Genomic DNA, 24,304 nt, shown 5'->3' with positions numbered 1-24,304 from the left:
CTTGCGATCTAAAGCGCACATGTTAGACCATTCGACCACCAACCCTCAGAAATCCTTTAAGTTATAGTCCTGCCCTTCCAAACTCACCTCACCCCTATGGAACCAAACAACATACCTACCAAATTTGATTGAAATACAAGAAGCAAGCAGAACATCTTTAATCAATGAACCTTTTTTTTTGGTGCCACCCAACCCTTTTGTCTCTCTAATGTATGCAACATGGTTGTGGATGGCAAATTTTTGCGATATACACTTTTTTTCTTTTCCAGAATCTTTGTTTCCTGGCATGACTTTTGATCTTATTGTCGTACATCCTAGCCCAATAAAACGGTTAATATAGTTATATGAATCTATTCAATAAAAAATGACCTGTTAAAAAGATCCTGCATGAAATTTCATATAATATATATCATTGCTTTTACCCAATCCTAATTAGAATCAAAGCTGTCATTTTCCAAATCTCATCCAATCAAATTGTTTATCTCGGCTTAACCTTAGTGAAAATTCTTATCGTCGAACTCAGTCAAGGCATTCACAAAATAAATACCTACACCAAGTTTGAACATTCTACCCGAAGGCTCAAGTTATTGTGTTCCAAAGTCTCTAGGGGGGTTGGATGGCTGAATGGTTAGCGTGCGCGCGCTGTATCATAAAGTCTGTCATTGAGTCAACTGGCGTGGTTTCGAATCCCAGGTTGTACGTGGCAAGGAGTAGGGTCGCCTGTCCAACCTCGTGGGTTTTCTCCGAGTCCTCCGGTTTCCTCCTACTGCTAAAGACCCCTACACGCAAGCGAATTATTGAAATAAAATTAAACCATATGTTAGTCCTGAAATGACCTAGTTTGTGTCGAGTGGACGTTAAACCCCATTTCTCTCTCTCTCTCTCTCCAAAGTCTCTACTTAGCCTAAGCAGAAAATGGTAGACTTAGTCATGGTATTGATGTAATGAAACTATATACAAAGTTTCACTACTATCACACAAGTACAATCAAATTTTCAAGTTCTAAAGTGACTAGTGCTAAGTATTGCCACTGCAGTCATAATACAATACGTATTGCGATTCAGGTGCTATTATACGATTCATAACCAGGTCAATATTTATCAAGAAAACAACAGGATAAAAAATCATAACTTTGACCTGCAGACTGTGACAGACAGACATTTGGACAATACCATTTTAATAGTCCCCTGTTTTCTTCGAAAGGCGGGGGTGGAAATCATAACTTTGACCAGCAAATTGTTTATAAGGAATGTGGATAGATAAACATGATTTAAAAGCTAATTTTCTATAATTCTGATTAACTGAATGATTACAAAATTGCAAATTGCATCATAGTAACTCTTATTTTGTTCCAATTTAAAGTGTTTGTTCATCTCATGTTTAACAGCAAACAAATATTCATCTGATACTGTAGGCTTTTCTTCGTAGTTGAGAGTGCTTGAAGTACACAAAACATATTGGCCTAGCCTTAACCTCCACCTCCATTTCATATCTAGACATATAATCTGGTTACTAATAATTTATATATTAAAATTGATTATATATTTATGCTACTTACATAACTTGGAGTTTCAAATGTCAACTTTTCAAACTTTTTTGAATTGCAAGCAGAAACTCTTTCTAAAAATAAAAGCAAAGTAAGACTTCATTTTAACACAACACAATGGTTGTACGTTCTAGCCAAAGGCATGTTGCACATTGTAACCAACGGTAGATTGCCAGACAACGAAACATTTGGCATAAACAGTCCTGAGAGTCCACATAAATTGATTGGTTACATTTTGCTTACATGGTTACATGTTGGTAATGAAAAAATTTACAATGCACTAAATCTGATGAGTAACAACGCAGTAATTAATTATCGGAAAATCATTAGAATTTATTTGGCTTCTTGTTCTGCCTTATTCTAATGTTTAATGTACAAAACATTTAATATCATGAATTTAGCTGTGTTTTGATGTTTCATCGAGCTTTAGCTCGAAATGTCAATCATTGAACTCAGTCAAGACATTTACCTAATGAACATCTACATCAAGTTTAAACATTCTACCTCAATTAAAAGCAGAGTTGTTATGTTCCAAAGTCTTGAACAATCAACTTGCTTATCGTTCCTTAGCCTAAGCAGAAAATTCTCATCATCGAACTTAGTCAAAGTAATGATATAATGAATCTCTACTCAGAGTTTCATTATAACCAAAGTTATTGTGCCCCGAAGCATCAACCAATCAGATTGCTTACCGTAAGCAGACCATGTTTATCATCAAACTAGATCAAGGCATTCACCTAATGAATGAACATTCTACCTCAATTAGAAGGAAAGTTATTGTGTTCCAAAGTCTCAAGTCTCGACCAATCAAATTGCTTATCCATCTGCTTACCCTGAGCTTAGTCAAGGTATTGATGTAATGAAACTATACACCAAGTTTGATCACTCTCACTTAATTAGAACTAAAGTTATCGTGTCTCAAACCATCAACCAATCAAATTGCTTATCTCTGCTTACCCTAAGGAGAAAATGCTCATATTCAAACCCGATCAAGGCATTGACCTAATAAACACCTATACGAAGTTTGAACAATTTAAAGGAGAGTTATTGTGTCCCAAAAAGTGTGACGGACGGACGGATGGACAAACAGACAGACAGACCCATTTTAATAGTCCCCTGCTTACAAAAATGTGAAGTTGTTTTTAGTAGTCAGTGTTGTTATATGACATTCCTTTTATTTAATTGGACAGCTGCCTTTACTTAATTCTTATTAGAATGTTTACTTATATACATGTACCCATCCTTCTATTACTCTCTTATTATTGTTTGTACAATCTTCAAGAGTCATAGACTTCTTCATCTCATGACCTTAAACACTGTGTATAAATTTAAAGGCAATCGGATATTAAATTTAGCCTCTAGAGCTTCCGCAACGAGCGACAGATAGGTGATGACGACAATATACAACCATATTTCAAAACATTTCTCAGAGCGATCACAGATTCTCCAATTTTCAGGATTTTTCTCTGGGGAAAATAACTTCTCGTTAATGTTAGAATATACATAAGTTTAGTGCATTATCAAACTTACTCAAAGCAATTTGCATGAGCATTAGCTGAACTTCTTGAACACAATCATAACATGTGCATGATTGGTAACTAGAATCTCAATCTGGTTAAAACACAGATCCTATTTCGTTTCGTTTTTATAGTTCAAAATTTCATTTTACTTGTCTTTACTACACTTGGATCTGGAAGAGTTGTTATTTAACTCGTGTTCTGAATGGTGTCAGGGATAAGCCAATCAAACGGTCTGTCACGGCGAGCTTTAGGCGTGTTTTGTACGGAACTGTCGGTAATCCACAAGTAACATCAATGCTGATTGGTTAATCAAATGTCTGACATCATAGGGTCATAAGTCGGCCTTTTGAACCCTGACGTGACCTATCGCTATAACTTGTCAGATCTTCATGTAGTGTAGGTCATCGAAAGTATAAAAAAACGAAACGAAATATAGATCTGTATTTTAATCAGATTGCTAGAAGCTAATCTTAGAATACATTATATTTCGGCAATATACTGGGAGATATATGTCCTATTTTGCAAACATTATAACTGCAGATTTAGCTGTTAAGATCAAATCAAATCAAACAAGATGATTAGTCATCACCTTCTCCCACCATTGCACTTGTTTGGAAGGCATAAGGGAAAACAACTTCTTGGAACATCAATGGGACTAGTCAGAAGATTTAAACTCTGATCACAGTAGCTCGACAAGGCAGAGTCGCTACTCCCTGTAAGGTTTGCACAACAACCTTTGCCTACCTCAATCAGCTGCTGTATGTTAAAACAATAAGTTTATACATCAGAAAATAAAATACTATAATAGGTTGATGTTTGTACAAAGTTTCAAAAAGATTTATTGAACAGATAATGAAATAAGCTCCGGAAGGATGGTCATCAGATAATAAAATAATAGGTTGATGAATGTAAAAGTGTTATAACTACTATAATAGGTTAATATTTGTATGAAGTTACATGAAGATATCTTGAATGGTTTATGAGATGTGCTCCGGAAACAAAAATGTACACCAAAAACTAAGTTCAAATTTGTTTCCATGGAAACACAAAAACTATAAATCCAAGAAATTCCTAAATAGCAAAAGACACAACTACTGTAATAGGTTGATGTATGCACAAAGTTTCAAAAAGATATCTTTATGAGATATACTCTGGAAACGAAATCGGGACGGACGGAGCCCATTTCAATATTCCTCCCTAACTTTGTTCGGTGCGGGATAATTAAATTGATTGAAAAAACTTTATTATGAAATTACCTTCTGAACTCTTGAAAGCTATAAATGCTTTATTATGATCACTCTCAAATGGTGTAATGAAGCACATGGGATTAATTCCATCATTCATAAATTGTGACACAAGAACACTCTCTAAAGCAGCAAACAGATTATCAGATCCTGTTACAATAACACACCTTTCTTCGTGATGTTGCAAGTTTCTAGGAGGAAAAAAAATATGGCCCCAATTATAGTGTCTTTAGACATCTAGAAAGCACTAGTTGGTATATAAACTAAAGGTAAAGAAGAAAAGGGGTTACACTACATACCAAATTTATATTACCAACATCTTGATATTTGTTGATTCACAATTTCACTCGGTCCACACCTTGAGGTTCATTTGAAGATGTTGAATCTGTTAGATCCAACCAATATTCTAACAAAATCTAGGTGAAATCATTCAAGTGATCTACGAGAGAGATTTCTATGTGTTCCTGCCAAAGCTATATTCTTGCTAAAATTGCTCGATTTACCATGCAGTTAAGAAGAATCTAAGTAATTTTATTTGAGCAAAACATCACACACAAATAGTTAAGCATATTCATTGACCAATGGTATGCATGAGAGATCACTTTTTAGTCTAAGCCAACATAACACTGCGAAAAGTACACTAGGTCGCTAGTTCAGGAATATGTTGCTCAAAATCCCTCTTATTTTCTGCGGAGCTGCTCATCCCGAACACTGTAATCGTGAGACTCCAATTGTGTGTGTACAACAAGGGGCCATAATCCTGGATGTTACATGCATCAGTATCAAAAGGAACAGAGATCTTTGGGATAGAAACATACATAAGTTTCATCAAAATCGGATATAGATTGCGACCTCTATAGAGTGTCAACAACCTTAGTATTACATGCTTTAAATTTGCGTAAAGGGGAACAGCCATTTTGACAGGAAGTTTCAGTCTGATTTTCACAGAATTCGAACTTAACTGTAATTACAATGTAACAGTGACATATAGGAACATTTTTCAAAATAAAATGAAAATTGTGACCCCTAGAGTTTGTTTTTTTAGCTAAAGATACGATTTTCATAGAATCAGGGGTCATAATCCATGAATTTATAGTTCAATATGCACGAATATCAAAAGGAATTGGGATATAAACATATATTTCAAGTTTCTTCAAAATTGGATAAAAATATCGAAAGGAACCAAGATCTTTGGATTATAAAAATACATTTCAAGTTTTATCAAAATCAGATAAAAATTGTGACTTCTAATGCGTCCAAAACCTTGGTATTACATACTTTTATACTATTTGCATACAATAAGCAGCCATTTTGTTGTGCAATTTTGACCCGATTTTCACGATTTTTTTGGTAGGTAAAACCATAAATTTTCATACAATCAAAGATCATAATCCATGAAGTTACAGGCTGATATGCACAAATATGGAAAGGAACCGAGACCTTTAGGATATAAACATATAGTTTAATGGGGCATTATGGGAGATTAGATAAAGAGTTGACAGTTCTCGCTATAATAGTTAAAAAATAGATAGCATAAATAGAATATGCTGAAAATTCCAAATTGCTCTAATCTGAACTGAGATATTAGCTTTTGAATTTTAGGCTAGCCTCGATCCATTACTAACATCGGTACGATAAAAGATAGGTTGCCAGGCAATGAAACATACGCCCACAGCAGCTATATCGTCCGAGCAGTCGACAAGGGTTGTTGCACATTTATTCCTTTGTAGGTACATTTGTAATTGGGGGTCTTTACAAGACAGTTCCATACAGATCAGATTATAATTTTTGTCGTTTGCGGGTTCACAAGGTTTTACAAACTGAAACAAGGGCCTCAACTTTGGAAGTAGTTTACAGAACTTGTTGAAATTTGACAGGCTTTTTCGTTTTACTAATTTAAATAATGCACATAAATTTCATACAGATCGGATGATCACTTTTGTCTTTCAAACGTTCACAGGGTTCACAAAGTAAGACAAGAGCCATAACTCTAGAAGTAATTGACGGAAATTGCTGAAATTCAATAGACCTCTGTTTCACAAATTTTAATGATGCATATAAATTTCATACATATCGGATAACTTTCATCAATCGAGCATTAACAAGGTTGAACAAGGGCCATAACACTAGAAGTAATTATTGTAAATTGTTGAAATTTAATAGGCTTCGTGGTTTAACTATCTTAAATAATGCACATAAATTTCAGAAAGATGGAATGATAACTTTTGACGTTAGAGCGTTCACAAGGTTCAATAAAGTGAAACAGGGGCCATAACACTAGACATAATAAACGTAAATTTTTGAAATTTAATAGGCTTCTTCATTTCACCAATTTAAATAATGCATATAAATTTCAGAAAGATCGGATGATAGCTTTTGGCGTAATAGTGTTCACAAGGTTCAACAAAGTGAAACAAGGGCCATAATTCTAGACGTAATAAACAGAAATTATTGAAATTAAATAGGCTGCTTCATCTCACTAATGTAAACCATATATATCAATGTTAAAACAATCGGATAATAACTTTTGGAGTTTGAGCTTTCACAAGAAATTGTGGACGACGGACGGACAGAGGGACAGGGGTGACGGTAACATAGATCCACATTTCCAAAGTCTTGATTATCCATTTTTACGTTTAATTATGATCAAAAAAATGTATTCCAATCTGCTAAATATCACAGGCTAGAGATGGCATCAAGAGTTGATTATGGTTTGGATAAGTTAATTAATGTCTAATTAATAATTTAGATAACATTTCAAGCCTAAAGATTGATCTGCAATATGCAGATTTACCTCTTGCATAATGTATATTTAAGTTTTTTCAAAATGGGATAAAAATTATGAACTCTATAGGGTCACAATGAGCGGCGATTTTGTTCGGCAATTTTGCTACAATTTTCATGAAATTCAGACTCGACTATCATTTGGGTGTAACAGAGATATATTTAAACGTTTTTTATAATTGAATACAAATTGTGACTTCTAGAAATACAAAGTCTAAAAACGTGATTTTCCTATATGCGTTCATTGAAAGAAGCGAAGATCTTTGTATAAACATAAATTTAAAGTTTCATCAAAATCGGATCAAAATTGTGACCTTGATATGCCATACTTTTATACCAGGTAGACTAATCACCGGAATTCATTGACAATCACTGGAATTCACTTCGAAAATCCCAGATTCCTCCCACAAAACTAATTTATTTTAAATGTATAATACATTATAATATAATGAATAACTATTTTGATCTCTCCACAGGCCAGATGAAGGCGCTGTAAGTGTATTTATTTGAAAGACTACCGGATTTCATTTCAAATATATGCATCATGATTATGATAACGTAGGGTGCGTCGGATTATATTCCATATATGCCCTTCGGGCATCTCGGATTTATATTGCATATTTCTCATTGTTCTTTCAAACCATGCACACTCGCTCAAACTTTAAAGGCTAAAAAATAGCTCACCGAATCAGTGTGTATAAACACGTGACCACGCTCTATATAAACGATCACAACACTTTCAGGATTGTCTTTTTCTCTTTTGATCTAGACCGTGCACATACTTGTGTTTGTGATAACGCTGTTATCATGTTCTTAAATTTTCTTTCCATTGTGTTCAATGTGTGTTGATCATTTATGTTTTATCATGGACCTGTATTTTTAGGTCCATTTATAATTTATATTATTCACCGTTTTTTTGTTTGTTTTTAGTCGCGGTCATCACGGAGTGTTGACTTTATTTCACTCTTTATATGGAGGAAAGCGATTATTAGGGATTCTGCGAGGCAGATCTTTTAAATGATCATAATGTAACCGCAAACTTGCTAGATTTAAATGTCGTAATTATTATACGGCTTTTTTAGACAATTTGCGTCGAATTACATAATAACTCCAAAATAACACCTAATTACTCCAAAAATGTTGACTGGAAACACAAAATAACAATTTAGTTGAATTTAAGAAGCCTCGCTGCTTTGTGCCCAAATCAGAGGTTCACAGGAGATAACTCATGTATGTGATTTTTGTTGACAGGAAACTACCATATGTATATTTTCATTGCAATTTGTTGTAATGTATTGTAATTAGTGATTACTGGGTGTTGTTTTGGAGTTTTTGGGTAATTCGACACGCCCTACGTTATCATAATCATGATGTATATATTTGAAATGAATTCTGGTAGTCTTTCAAATAAATACACCTACAGCGCCTTCATCTGGCCTGTGGAGAGATCAAAATAGTTATTCGTTATATTATAATGTATTATGCATTTAAAATAAATTAGTTTTGTGGGAGGAATCGGGGGTTTTCGAAGTGAATTCCGGTGATAATATGTGAATTCCGGTGATTGTAAATGAATTCCGGTGAATTCCGGGATTAGTCGGGCCCCTTTTAAACTATTTGTATACGAGGAGCGTTTTTATCAGATTAGAATTCATCATATATTGTAAATACAGAAAGGAACTGAATCATTTTTGGACTGATATTCCTTTTAGAGATCAAATCCAGGGAAGGCACACACTGTTGGTCGCCAAAGTCGCAATTTGCGATAAAAATATGAAAGTGGCAATTAAAATTGGATTTTGGCGATAATTTTGATGATAATGTTTTGCGGTACTGGCGATTCTTTTTGAGAACTGGCGGAAAAATCTTAAAATTCTAATCATATTTATCCTGGATTAATCATTATTGAGTGTCAATCACGTGGCAGGATACTATAAATTAATCAACTGGCCGATTGTCAATGAGTAGACTTATCAGTTGTCATGGATTAATGATTAGTTGATTGATAATTATTGTGAATGGATATATATATCTCATTCACAATAATTATCAATCAACTAATCATTAATTCAAAATATATATATATATATATATATATATATATATATATATATATAAAAATTAAAAGGGTGCTTACCGTAAAAGGATATAATACATTCTAAAAGATTAAGTAGAAAATACCATTAAAGAAATTTTATTTAAATGCCTACATGTTTCGCCATTAGGTTTTCAAGGCAATAATAGATAATGGCATTACGTCATTATGTAGCGTCATTATGGAGAGATAGTTACAATAATTTTTCATAAAAATTAAAACAAAAAAATATGACTGGTTAAGTTTGGGTTTAAATTTGTTTATAAAATACTCTTCTTTAACTCTTAATTTTGTGATATTATTATCAGACAGTTTATAAAAGGGGAAAATATGAAAATGTTACGATTTATTTTTAGCCCACTTAATGGGATTTTGCAGTATATTTCCTCTTTTATATGCTGTTTGTGTACTGTCACACGCTTCCGTAATTCATTTGTGGATCCAATGTACAATTCATTACACCCAAGGCATTTAATTACATATGTGACAGAGCATGTCATACTACTATTTATTTTAAATGAAAAATTATTAAAGTTAAAAGAATTGCCCTCAATCAAGTAACCGCACATTCCACAGTTTCCTCGTCCGCATTTTGTTACCGCGTACTCTGTTTCGAGACTATCATATTTTGCTCTTGTTAGCATCTTTTTTAGGCTTGGTTGTTGGCGCTTTGAAGGTATGAACTTTGTTTCACTGAGGATTTTATTCATTCGTTAACTTCGTCGCAGTAGAGCAAAGTTATCTCGGAGTACATTCGTCAAATTCGGGTTTCGAATGAATGTAAAGACATATTTTTAAAGTTGTTGTATATTGTATTGTCTATATTGGTAAGTGTTTTATAATAAGCCTAGCTGAGACATAAAATTGTTAGGTGATGTCTTTTTTATCAAACATTTTTGGCAGATAAAATATTCTAGTTGGGACAAAAATATGAACAGTTTTTTTATATAAAAATTATGATCCATTTTGGCGGAAAAAAATCGAAAGCCAGTGTGAGCCCTGATCAAATCCCTTAAATGACATTCAGAGACTATAATTTACCTTGGTCGATTCTTGTTTCTAACATCCATTTCTCCATCTTCTATAATAAATTTCACATATTAATAATAACATTGAATTATATTAAGAATTTGTAAAAGATAAAATATTGTTGCGTACATGGCAGGTTTCCATTTTATGACTGTGATAACATATAAAAGTTACAAACACTCAAATGAAATATGAAATGGGTCAATTATACGATTGGCCAAAAAACTCTGTAATGGTACTTAACTAGTATATAGTAGCCAACTTCCTGTAAGTGTACGCAACCAGTATGGTACCCAAGTTTGTAAAACCTGGGGGGGGGGGGGGGCTGGATGGCCGAATGGTTAGCGCATGCGCGCTGTATCATAAGGTTTGTTATTGAGTCAACTGGCGTGGTTTCGATTCCCTGGTTGTACATGACAAGGAGTTGGGTTGCCTGTCCACCCTTGTGGGTTTTCTCACGATCTGCCGGTTTCCTTCCACTGCTAAAGATCCCTACATGCAAGCGAATTATTGAAATTGCACCATATGTTAATCCTGAAATGACCTAGTTTGTGTCGAATGGACGTCAAGCCCCATTTCTGTCCCCTTCTCTTGTAGGCAGTCATGTGATATTGTCATAAAAAATATTATTACTTCGTTATTAGGGTTTCACACTGCGTAGCTTGTGTGAAACACTATTGTTTTTGTTAAGATTATTAGGGTTTCACACTGCGTAGCCAGTGTGAAACACTATTGTTTTTGTTCGGATTATTATTCTTATTATTATTATTATTATTATTAGGGTTTCACACTGCGTAGCTTGTGTGAAACACTATTGTTTTTGTTCGGATTATTATTCTTCTTCTTATTTTTTTTTTTTCCATTTTGATCATATCTCAGAAACTACTTGTCGGATTGATCCAATTTCTTCGGTTTCACTGGGAAAGTGGGTGTGACTTAGAGATTAAAGCTATTTTGAACGTTCTGTGACAATGCGAAATGTCCGAAATCACCGAAGTGGTTAATTTTTGAAATTTTGTCGTAACATTTACAATAATTGCTGGATTTTAACATTTGATACATTTTGACATAGGCAGAGACAAGGCACGTAGCTACGGTTCTTTAGATTGTTGATTTTCGATGAATCTTCGGAGATATTAGGCGCCAAATTTTGAAAATTTAACTTTTTACAAAAAACTTATTTATTAATGAATATTTTTTGATGATATTTTATCCAGGGCTAAAGGGTCGTCTGATTTGAGCGAAAATGTCAACAATTTTTGTCTAAATAATTTTCCTTGGCCACTATTGGCTAATTCAGTTTTACGCTTCTAGATTCATTAATTTTGACAGTTCGGTACCACTTTTTGAAAGCAAATATTATTTTTTTAAATTTTGTTACTACTAAATCGATGCGCAATGCAAAGGCGCACAAAACATCGGACTCAGTTTTTTTAATTTCGATTTCGTTTTCGGGCTATTTCGATTAAAAGGTGAAAAAAGGTGTAAAATTAAGCTATTTACAACCCATTCAGCATCTTAATATTTTAAAATATTTCTTCGTAACTTTCATAAACTTGTAGCAACAATCCATACAAAGAGAATGTATGTGAAAATTAGTTTGTAATATGAGCAGTTGCCGAGAAATGGGCAATTTTGCATGAGTGACTTTTTACGCTAGTTTGCCTGTAAAAGAGTCAATTATTATTGGATTTCCATTAAAGTGACACCATTTGATGCGTAATGTCAATATTAACTAGGTCAAGCCAATTCAACATTTTCAATGTCACCGGAAATGACGTAATTTGGGAAAAAACTGTATTTAGAGCCATTAAAACCAATAATTTATTCAAACGAGTCGTATTTGTTATTTGTTTAAAATTTTGATATTTGATTCCAATCAACTAATAGAATGAAACCATACGATCATATAGATATCACAAAATGGTTTCTAACTTTTTCAGTTGCCGAGAAACAGACGATTTTCAACAGGTAACTTTTCAAGGTTTTTGGTCCATAAAAGTGTCAATTATTATTCGATTTTCATAAAACTTTCAGTATGTGATACCTAATGCCATTTACGATTTCATACAAGTAATTTATGATTTTCATTATCACCGGAAGTGAAACCCTAACTAGAACTGCGACGCAATAATGACGGGTTTCACCGGTGCCCCGTTACCCTTGAACATATGTCACTTCCAGTACCGATGAAACCATTAAACAGGTTTCCATATAAGCATTGCACACATCAAATAAAATGTATGCAGAATCAACCAAATCCAGCAATATCAATTCATTGTATACATTTGTTACATGTAAGTGATACTGACAAAATTACATTACTTCCGGTGATAATGAAAATGTTAAATGTTAATCTAGAAAGCGATTAATACTAAAAGCTCTTAATGTGGCACCTTTGGACTGTAGCTAGAGCCAATAAGTTCACTGTTATATAAGTGAGAAGCTTCAAAGATATACCTTCTAAGGCAAAAAAACAATTTAATAGAATAGAAACACTCCAGGTTGCTACAAAACAAGATTTTGGAGGATCAAGATTAAAAATACCTTCCAAAAAACGATAAATAATGGCATGGTTTCTGAACTTCCTGCTGCCTGAAACTTTCAGAGTCTGAACAATTGCTGATCTGTAGGTGTTAGCAACACTATAGGAATACTAGACAACAAATCACTCAAATAATTTGCAATATTTTCTACAGTGGGATCCAAAGGATCAATTTGTTTTCGATCTGTCTAAAAATTCTATCGTCTCAAGGCCAGATTATACTGTTTGTTAATTCCTGGTCTCCAGGACCTGAGAATAGTGTCAATAGCATGTTGTGATAGTCCTCTATTAGTGAGGGTTTGCTTGAGACAAGCATTCATGTATAAAATTTTGCCTCCCATGGGGTAGCACATCCCATGGTGAACTAAATGCAAGAGGTCCTTCCGTAGGAGCAAATGAATGGGGTTAGAAATTAGCATTGCTAAGAGTCTAGAATACCAAACCGGTATTGGCCATCCTAGCACTATAATTATAGCATGGTCTCTGATTATTTTGTTGAGATACCGATACTTGGCAACTACACTGAAACTTTCAGTGAGAAGAGGAAGATGTATTGGTGAAAATTAAATCAACTCATCTTAAATACATCATATTCAAGAGCCAAACAAAATGGATCAGACTGTCAAGATACATACTTTACAACTTGGTAAATAAGCTGTGGTATAAATAGATCTATGTCCGGTACAGATAAAAGATTACATACCCTCTGAAAAATGTGCTTAATCAACTTCAATTCTGTGAAGTCAGAAAAATGTCTAGATAATGCATCTGTTATGCTATGAGACATAATTGATCTATATTTAGCAGATAAATATTTCTAGAAGCCCACCGGTTCCAAATTTGTTTGCTTATTTTAAAACAATTTATCTATAGTTCCCCAATATTATAAATATATGATAATTATAGGATATAGTGTTATCACATGGAACAAGTATATGCGTATTAGATAAATTGCTGCACAATGATGTCCATCCATAGAAAACTGCCAGCAGTTCAAGATAATTTATTGATATTCTGAACTATTCCAAAGCAGATAGATGTGAATATCAGAAGGAGTGAGCACCCGATACATAAAGAGAAGCATCCAAAGTAAAGACACAAGAGTGGTCTAATATGATAACCATTTTAAATGCTAATGTTATATATGTAACCACCAGTTTAACTCAAACGTCATTGAGGGAAATACCCATATGAATAATTACATTCTGTTTAACTTAAAGCTCTAGATTACTCTTTTATATAGGTAAAGGTACTAAAAGTATTGCTGTTCGTAGAAAAGGAACACAGTCCAATAAAATACTCTTTGTCTGATAGTGAGCTTGTTCGATGTTAATAAAGCTCTGGTCTTGGTTTTGACTTTATCCTTCGTTGAGTAAGAGATCAGTAAATAAATGACAATTAATAGTAAATTCTAAAAAATAATTTCTTTAGAAGGAAATCCTAGCTCTCGAAAACATCTTACAGCTTTCTGTGCGTAAAACCACATTCTTTTGCAGTGTTGATAGTGGAAAAGAAAAAATAGAATTGTCTGTAAAATATGAACAATGTATACACTGCCTGCGAAGGATTGCAAAATTTGATTTGAAAACTTTAGAAAGAACTCTTGGAGCTGAGGAAACTCTGAAACGGAGTCATGTAATCTCAACCGTTTGATCTCTAATAAAATGTAAATATTATTTATGATGATCTGGACGAATATGAATAGAAAAAAGGCATCTTTTAGATCCATTAATGATAGAAAAACCTCTCTATGTATTATACTGATAGAAGCAAAGCATAAAGTTTCTTGTGTAAAATGTCCATAACCTATAAATATCTAAATTTTTCAGGTTTATAACAGGACGATAATGTCCATAACCTATAAATATCTAAATTTTTCAGGTTTATAACAGGACGATAATCGTCAGTCTTTTTCTGTAACTAAAAAGATATTAGAAATAAACTGATTGGTATGAAAACCAGGGAATACCTGGACATAAAGCCTTCTTACTTAACATTAAATTAATCAACAAACTCTACCTGCTCTGAATTATACAGAGGTGGTTAGGCAATCAAAGTTGAAAGGGTGGTTGAATAAAACTCAAACCGGTACCCGCTAACTGTATTAAGAATCCAGTTATCTGATGTCATGATAGACCAACTGCCTAAAAAGTATTCGAAATCTGGCTGGCTACAAAAGTATTACCTACAGGTGTTACTGTAGCTGGGTTGATGCTGCCCTGAAAACGGAGGCCTGTAAAAGGATTGCTGCTTAGTACTCGACTCAACATGATTACCAAATAATACATATAATGTATAATTGATTGACTGATCTATATAAAGTCGTATCGACTGGCCGATTGGAAGAACAGAGTGGGTGATACCAACGACTTAAATAGCGTTTAAGGGAATTCCTAAGTTTTAAAAGACAATTCCAAATGGGTATTACCTGGATCACTTACTGAATCAGCAATAGAATTTTTCGTATCTTAATTTTTTGACAGCAATGACAATAAGGGGAAACACCAAGGCCCATTATCTTCTGTATATCCTGAATAGCCGTATCTTGTGACTGTGCTTGATGGAGTAAAAACTGACCAAATGTCAGTGTCCACCTGAGGTGCAACATACGGCCACATGCATTTGTAATTTTTCTTTTTAAATAGGGTCTTTAACAACCAGTTAATCTATCTCAACATGCTTCATGGTAACCATATTAACTAGTTTATAGATTAACGATCGAATCATTTACTGCATTGTCACCCTGAAAAATGGGGGAAAAAACAAAATCATTGAACCCCTGGTCAGGACAGAAATCATTATACTGTTGATTCAGGGTCAAAAATTATGAACCATTAGGTTCCATAGATTGGTCTGAACAAAATGATGCATTTGCATGACGAATTTGCCTGACAAGTCTTGTGCTCGTCAATGACCCCGTCTTTATATAAGCCCAGTCGGAGAAGAACAGTAGAAGTTAAACCTCATTTCATTTCATTTTATTTCTCATCAATGACATTATTATTAACATTGTTGTCTGTAAACAAAATCGTTAAAAATATAATATTTAATTGATTTTAAAATCATCTCTTCTTACATAAGTGTTATAAATTGGTAGGCTACTGTGTCATTTATTTCATTTTCATTTGACTATATAGTCATATATAAAGACTATTATTACTAAAACTACCGGTATAGGACTTAGATGAATAACAAGCCTATATATCCATTTGTCGGCGGTAGAAGTAAAAACATAATTATTTCCATTAAAATATACACTCCGAACAGAGGACACGTGGTCCCGTAGATAGAAAAAAATGATTATCAACACCAAGCGACACGATTATTACCGACATGAAAAATGTCAAAATGACCGCGATCAACAGACAGATTGGGGTAGAGTGAAATTAATGGTGAAACAAAAGAATCCACAGTAATTTTCCGTAATGGCAATACCACTCGGCCTGAATTTATCTACCTGATCGGGACATTACGAATCTTGTTTTAGTCACAAGTAGGGTGACCCGTGCACTCTACAGAAAGTTGGTCTCGACAGGGCTAAATGTGCACGCTTCGGTTGCGTGTCTCGAACTGATTTCTAACTACCCCGCACTCTCTTTGAGTCGATAAATAGCCATGGCACGTGCAATTCTCTACAAATATATCAACTATTAGAGCCGTAAAAAATCTATTGTTGACGATTTTGAATAGCAGTAAAATTTAGCTTCTTGGTTATCACAGCAGCTTCAGAAATTACGTTTGTTTTATTTTTTAAATTGCTTTATCATTAACTGTACCGTTAAGAGTGGCATCTTTTGGTTTAGTACAAATAATATCTCTGAATCACTTTCGTTAGCAGGAACATGATACTATCAGTAGTTTCATTTTACTTTTACAAGTTTCTTAAAACAATTGTTGAGTTGCCTAAAGTGCTTATTTCTAAATTCAATTTCTTGTTCTAGCTTTCTGTTATGTTTCGTAAAAAAGTAGTCTTGATTATCCCGACCTGTCAATCAGACGTAGAATGGTCGATAGACTGGTTAAGCGAGACTAATTTCAAAACAAGGGCACGTAACCTATCTTTTACTCAAAAGTGTCTGGATGTTATGGACGACACTTTGAACCAGTTTTCAGTCTATTATTTATAGATGATTAATGGTCATAGCTTATTAAGTACAACATGGTCGTTTATTTAGTGACTATAATTGTGTGAAACTGATTTGAGGCTTGGCATATATATAAATATTGTGGCGTAATTGTCGAGATATTTGGAGATATTTATTTATGGTGGGTCACCCTATCACAAGGTTTAGAAGGCACTATACCTTTCTTTTTAAAAATACGATTTATTACTTGTCCCTTTAGCCGCCTGTTACCGGTGTAAACATCCGGTTGAGATATTTATAATATAATGGCGGATTTTCTTTTACCGATCGTATCTACATCAACCAAGAGGTTTAACCTTCATCAAGGATGAGAATGTCCGGTTCTAAGTTTATAGAAACAGACTCTCCAGAAAAAACCTCTAAAAATCATCGCTTGGAGATTTACTAAATTCAACATGGAATAAAGCAATAAACGGGCGTGAAACAACGCCACAAAAAATATATGGACCGGCACAGCGTACCGGTCGCGATCACGTAAAAAAGAAATTGAATCTACGATCCAACAAAATCGCAAAGTAATAGTATACGATATAATATGACTAAGATAGTGCACCACTACTAGTCATGGTCTAGATCAAAAAAGAAAAAGACAACTAGAGCCGAGCCTTACCTCTTATTTATAGTCAGGCGTATGTTGACACGGTGCTGCACGTGCAATTGTGCTATTTTTAGACTTTGAATGTTGAGTTAGTATACATATTTATTTAGATCAATGAGAAATATGCAATATAAATCGGAGATGCCCAAAGGGCATATTATAATGGAATATAACTACAATTTTGAGAGTTCAGTACCACTTTTTGAAAGCAAATATTATTTTTTTCAAATCTGGTATGACTGAAAGGGTGTGCCCTGTAAAGGCGCAGAAAACATCGAACTCGCTTTTTTTAATTTCGATTTAATTTTCGGGTAATTTCAATTTAAAGGTGAAAAACTAGTAGCAATAATCCATACGAAGAGAATGTATGTGAAAATTAGTTTGTAATATAAGCAGTTGCCGAGAAATGGGCAATTTTGCATGAGTCCCTTTTTACGCTAGTTTGTCTGTAAAAGTGTCAATTATTATTCGATTTTTAAAAAAATTAGATATCACAAAATGGTTTCTAACTTGTTCAGTTGCGGAGAAATAGACGATTTTCAACAGGTAACTTTTCAAGGTTTTTGGTCCATAAAAGTGTCAATTATTATTCGATTTTCATAAAATTTCTAGTGTGTGATACCTAATGCCATTTACGATTTCATACAAGTAATCTGACACTTTTTCTGTCCCCGGAAGTAACGTCATTTTGGCAAAAAATGTATTTTTAGACTTCAAAACAGATATTTTATTCAAATGCGTCTGATTTGTATTGTTTTTAAAATTATGATATTTGATTCCAATCAACAAATAGATTGAACCAACACGATCATACAGATACCAAAAAATGGTTTCTAACTTGTACGGTTGCAGAGAAATGGACGATTTTCTACAGGTCACTTTTCAAGGTTTTTGTTCTATAAAAGTGGCAATTATTATTCCATTTACATAAAAAATTTCACCATGTGATGCCTTATGCCATTTATGATTTCATAAAACTAATTTAGAATTTTCATTATCACCAAAAGTAATGTAATTTTGTCAGGATCACTTACAGTAACAAATGTATACATTGAATTGATATTGCCGGATTTGGTTGATTCTGGATACATTTTATTTGATGTGTGAAATGCTTACATGGAAACCTATTTAATAGTTTTATCGGTACAGGAAGTGACATGTGTTCAAGGAAAACGGAGCACCGGTGAAACCCGTCATTACTGCGTCGCAGTTCTAGTTATTCTTATTATTCTTCTTATTATTATTTTTCCATTTGAGCATATCTCAGAAACTACTTGTCGGATCGATTCGATGTCTTCGGTTTTACTGGGAAAGTGGGTTTGACTTAAATTTTAAAGCTATTTCCAACGTTCTGCGACAATGCGAAATGTCCGAAATCACCGAAGTTGTCGTTTTTCGATATTTTGCCGTAATGTTATCAATAATTGTCGGATTGTAATATTTGATACATTTTGACATAGCCAGAGACAAGGCACATGACTACAGTTCTTTGGATTTTTTATTTTCGACGAATCTTAGGAGATATTAGGCACCAAATTTTGAAAATTTAAATTTTTACAAAAAACTTTTTTATGAATGAATATTTTTATGTGGTATTTTACTTAGGGTTAAAGAGTCATCTGATTTGACCAAAAACCTTTTTTATTAATGAATATTTTTATGTGGTATTTTACTTAGGGTTAAAGAGTCATCTGATTTGACCAAAAATGGCAACATTTTTTGCCACTGTATTTTTCCTTGGCCCCCATTGGCTAATTCAGTTTTTCAGTCCTGGATTAATGTCATTTTTTTTGTTACCAGTAAAATTGCCTTTTGGCAACGGAAGTGATGTAAATTTAGCAAAAACTACAATTTTGAGAGTTCGGTACCACTTTTTGAAAGCAAATATTATTTTTTTCAAATCTGGTATGACTGAAAGGGTGTGCCCTGTAAAGGCGCAGAAAACATCGGACTCGCTTTTTTTAATTTCGATTTCGTTTTCGGGTAATTTCGATTTAAAGGTGAAAAAGGGTGAAAAAATTAGCTATTTACAACCCATTCAGGCTTTTCATATTTTAATATATTTTTTCGCAACTTTCATAAACTAGTAGCAATAATCCATACGAAGAGAATGTATGTGAAAATTAGTTTGTAATATAAGCAGTTGCCGAGAAATGGGCAATTTTGCATGAGTCCCTTTTTACGCTAGTTTGTCTGTAAAAGTGTCAATTATTTTGATAAAAGTGACACCATTTGATGCGTAATGTCAATTTTAACTAGATCAAACCAATTTAACATTTTCAATGTCACCGGAAATGACGTAATTTGGGCAAAAAATGTATTTTTAGCCTTTAAAAGAGATATTTTATTCAAATGAGTCGTATTTGTTATATTTTTTTTAAATTTTGATATTTGATTCCAATCAACTAATAGAATGAACCCATACGATCATATAGATATCACAAAATGGTTTCTAACTTGTTCAGTTGCGGAGAAATAGACGATTTTCAACAGGTTACTTTTCAAGGTTTTTGGTCCATAAAAGTTTTAATTATTATTCGATTTTCATAAAATTTTCAATGTGTGATACCTAATGCCATTTACGATTTCATACAAGTAATTAAAGAATTTCATTATCACCGGATTTAACGTCATTTTGGCAAAAACTGTATTTTTAGTCCTCAAAGCAGATATTTTATTCAAATGCGTCTGATTTGTAAAGTGTTTAAAATTATGATATTCCAATCAACACATAGATTGGACCCACACGATCATACAGATACCAAAAAATGGTTTCTAACTTGTACGGTTGCAGAGAAATAGACGATTTTCTACAAGTTACTTTTTAAGGTTTTTGGTCTATATAAGTAGCAATTAATATTCGATTTACATAAAAAATTCACCATGCGATGCCTTATGCCATTTCTGATTTCATAAAACTAATTGAACTTTTTCATTATCACCGGAAGTAATGTAATTTTGTCAGGATCACTTGTTATTCATGAAACAAATGTATAATATTGCTGGATTTGGTTGATTCTGCTTCCAATTTATTTGATGCATGCAAAGTTTGTGGATATCTATTTATCGGTTCCTTTGGTACTGGAAGTGATGAGTTCAAGGGTAACATGGCACCAAAAGTGACACAAGTTCAAGGGTAACGTGGCACCAGTGAAACCCGTCATTACTGCTTCGCAGTTCTAGTTAATTTTGGATTCGCTGGAAACCTCAGCATAATAATAGCCATCATAATAAACCAGGCCAATCTTTGTGATTATTCAACATTATTAAACCCTGTTTCATTTCATATATCAACCATAAGAAGTTTTGTTATAGCCAAAATATCTAAATTTTCCTTTTTAAGGCATTCCAATCACAACACTGTATAAGTAACACTCTTGTAAGTTTTGCTGAAATCCAACAAAACCTCTTAGAAAAGGAGTTAAACGTGGAGCTTATGTAACTTTATTTGATCAAATATTGATAGGTATAAGCACCAATACCAATAGCCCCACATTTTGTCAGAATCATTTATATGGTTTTTCAGAAGTAGTTGATTTTGTTATAAGTTGCAGCAAGAAGGCAGACTGGGACATGCCATAAGCTCTATAATAATATACAAGATAATTTGGACTCCATAATCTGAATGTTAAATCTCCAACTCATTATCACCCATCCCACTATTGGTTTCTGGAGTTCAACACAGTATTCCCCACGATATTGAAATAGTGTAATATTCACCAGGAAGAAACACATGAAACACTAATAAGTGACCGGAACAAAATGAATTGTTCTATATAAATACAAAACTTCTAAACAATTAGAACTGTTGATTATATATAACTAACCTGTTGCAGCAGATCTTGATTCAGATGGAAATTCCAAATTTTCTGATAAATCTTCACTAGTATTATAGAGCTAAATGTTAAAAAAATCATGGGGTTTAAATACTAAAAACTAACTGATCATAATGTTGAAACTTGCTTGATAATTGCCTCTTAACTGGTCACCTGAATTTGGTTACAATCGATGCAGTACGGACAAAATCAGTACAAGAAAACAAATTGCATTCTAGTCCTGCCTCCTAGATTTTAAAATATCTAGTATAAAATGGGGTTTGTGTGCACAAACAACTGTAGATATATCTGTGAAGGTTCGTATGGCCAGGTTGTTCAACTTGTCATTAACAAAGTATTCCAATTATTGATTGACGAGCAGGGATAGTTATTAAATTTAAAGTGGTGCTCTCCTTAAGGGAATAGCTAGGAATTCTGCTAGAGGTGAGTGTTGATTCCATGCTGCGACTTTAAATTTGAGAATGAGTCTAAATATGGGAAATTAAAGCATTAGCACTTTGGTCCTTAAGACAATATGTGACCCCCCCATAGCATACTGAGTCACAATGAGGAAATTTTGAAAATTGAGTTATTGTTTTTTTCACATTCATGAACTCATTACCTTCAATTTGATGTCTAGTTTGTTTGAATTGGGCAAAAATTGACTGAGCTGTGTCCATTAGAAGCTACCCAACTCAAAAAAGTAAGTTTTAAGAAAAAGCAAGTCAAAGATTTGGTATGTTCCAAAACAAAATCCCATAGCAACCAGGCCATTTATTATTTGCTGTTTTGTCGTTGAATATATCTTTCCATGGGTTTTCAGGGGTGCTGAAGACGAAAATCGTAGTAAAAATTTGATCCGACTATTTCTATTTTGTCGTTTAATATGTTTTTTATTTAGGATTTCAAGGGTGCTGACGACGAAAATCGTAATAAATGCACTCCTTTCGTAACGAAACATCCACAACACATAAGGCATAATATTCACATGATAGTGTTATACTGAAGAACAATCTATACATTAGAAGTCTGTTGTGTATATTATAACTTTGGTGAGATTAACTCAGTGCCAGCTAGTGGCCAGGAGATTAAGATTTTTGATTGGACAATCATCAAAGAAGCCGCCACAGCTGTACGCGTGTTCATTTAACACGTGAATTAAGATTTTGCGTGTACAATAGGTCTATTATTATTTTCAGGTACCGTGACGTTATCAAAATAGGAGTCCCTATAGAAATGTCAATTTCATAGTCAAGAAATGCTTACGTTCACCTTCGTGCATTTTGGCTTTGATGTAAATATCAACATTATTCAGAGGATACTCAATGGCAGACTCGAGAATCTTCACATTTCGGCTCTTTGGTCGTTCTCATTTTTTCGACCCATTGGGGGGGTTGGATGGCCAAATGGTTAGCACGTGCGCACTGTATCATAAAGCCTGTCATTGAGTCAACTGGCGTGGTTTCGAATCCCCGGTTGTACGTGACAAGGAGTTGGGTCGCCTGTCCAACCTCGTGGGTTTTCTCCGGGTCCTCCGGTTTCCTCCCACTGTTAAAGACCCCTACGCGCAAGCGAATTATTGAAATAAAATTAAACCATATGTTAGTCCCGAAATGACCTAGTTTGTGTCGAGTGGACGTTAAACCCCATTTCTCTATCTCTCTCTCTTGACCCATGGTGATAAGAGAATTTTAAACAATAAATCCAAGATGCATTCCTTACTTTGCATGCCGTATGAAGCACCGACAGTAAACGGAATTCAGCTATCAATAAAATTCTCTTCGAAAAGAAAATTATTGGCTATTTTGTTTATTTCCATTTAAGGCCTATAGATTATTTTTTTAAAGATGATATGAGATATCAAATAATCACCACTTGGATTAATTATTCTGAGTAAATAATGAGTTGCCGACAGCTTTATCATTGACCTGTGACAGTTGATTAGTAATAGTATTACTCAATGCCACACACCCGCTTGTCGATTAATTTACATAATCAGCCACATGGTTTCGATAAACACTCAACGGCAATCTATATAAGATCAGAATTAATTTTTTTTCTGCCACTTATCAGAGTGAATCGCATGTAGGTACCCAAAAACATTATCGCCAAAACCAAATATTTATCGATAAAACCTCGCACAATTTGTCTGGGCCAATTAGCAAACGAGTTGTGTAGACAGCATGGCAACAGGCAGAGTTTATTTATATTTTTTAGGGGTTTTAAAACTCGATTGTATCCGTTCAAAATCAATTCGAGAATATTTGAATTATATTTTTAAACTAGAGATGCTCTGCTTTACAATGATGCCAATTATTATGCAAGAGGAATGACCGGTCGTCCCGCTGCGGGCGAGGTAAAATAACGAATTTCGCCGAGATTTTAAGAAATAGGACAGAATACGGTACTCTTACAAAACGTTCAAATAAAGGTGTTTTAAAATGTTTTATTGCTATTTTGATTTTTTGTGTTGATAGATAGTATAGTTATAGACTCATTTTTGTGAAAATCTCAATTTCGATCAAAATCAATATTTTCACTTATTTTGTCTTTATCTCATTATTGATTCGTGCGCATTTCGACTCATTTAGAAATAGGACAGAATACGGTACTCTTACAAAACGTTCAAATAAAGGTGTTTTAAAATGTTTTATTGCTATTTTGATTTTTTGTGTTGATAGATAGTATAGTTATAGACTCATTTTTGTGAAAATCTCAATTTCGATCAAAATCAATATTTTCACTTATTTTGTCTTTATCTCATTATTGATTCGTGCGCATTTCGACTCATTTAGAAATAGGACAGAATACGGTACTCTTACAAAACGTTCAAATAAAGGTGTTTTAAAATGTTTTATTGCTATTTTGATTTTTTGTGTTGATAGATAGTATATTTATAGACTCATTTTTGTGAAAATCTCAATTTCGATCAAAATCAATATTTTCACTTATTTTGTCTTTATCTCATTATTGATTCGTGCGC

The 24,304-nt window shown here is 33.7% G+C and overlaps 1 protein-coding gene across 2 annotated transcripts in view; it reads right to left on the bottom strand.

Annotated features, from left to right (window-relative positions):
• LOC126816067 (uncharacterized) overlaps window positions 1–24,304 on the bottom strand; it is a 59,638-nt gene that overhangs the window by 13,233 nt on the left and 22,101 nt on the right. For both annotated transcript variants that reach the window (XM_056099584.1, XM_050542247.2), the window contains exons 8-11: window positions 21,334–21,403; window positions 10,231–10,270; window positions 4,323–4,501; window positions 1,559–1,620 (exon numbers count right to left, since the gene is read on the bottom strand). In XM_056099584.1, coding sequence (XP_055955559.1) covers window positions 1,559–1,620; window positions 4,323–4,501; window positions 10,231–10,270; window positions 21,334–21,403 — 351 coding nt within the window. The remainder of the gene's footprint in view (window positions 1–1,558; window positions 1,621–4,322; window positions 4,502–10,230; window positions 10,271–21,333; window positions 21,404–24,304) is intronic.

Source organism: Patella vulgata, chromosome 3, assembly GCF_932274485.2.
Source record: "Patella vulgata chromosome 3, xgPatVulg1.2, whole genome shotgun sequence".
Lineage (NCBI taxonomy): Eukaryota > Metazoa > Mollusca > Gastropoda > Patellidae > Patella > Patella vulgata.
The sequence above is the reverse complement of the archived record's forward strand: the minus strand, read 5'-3'. Positions and strand labels throughout refer to the sequence as shown.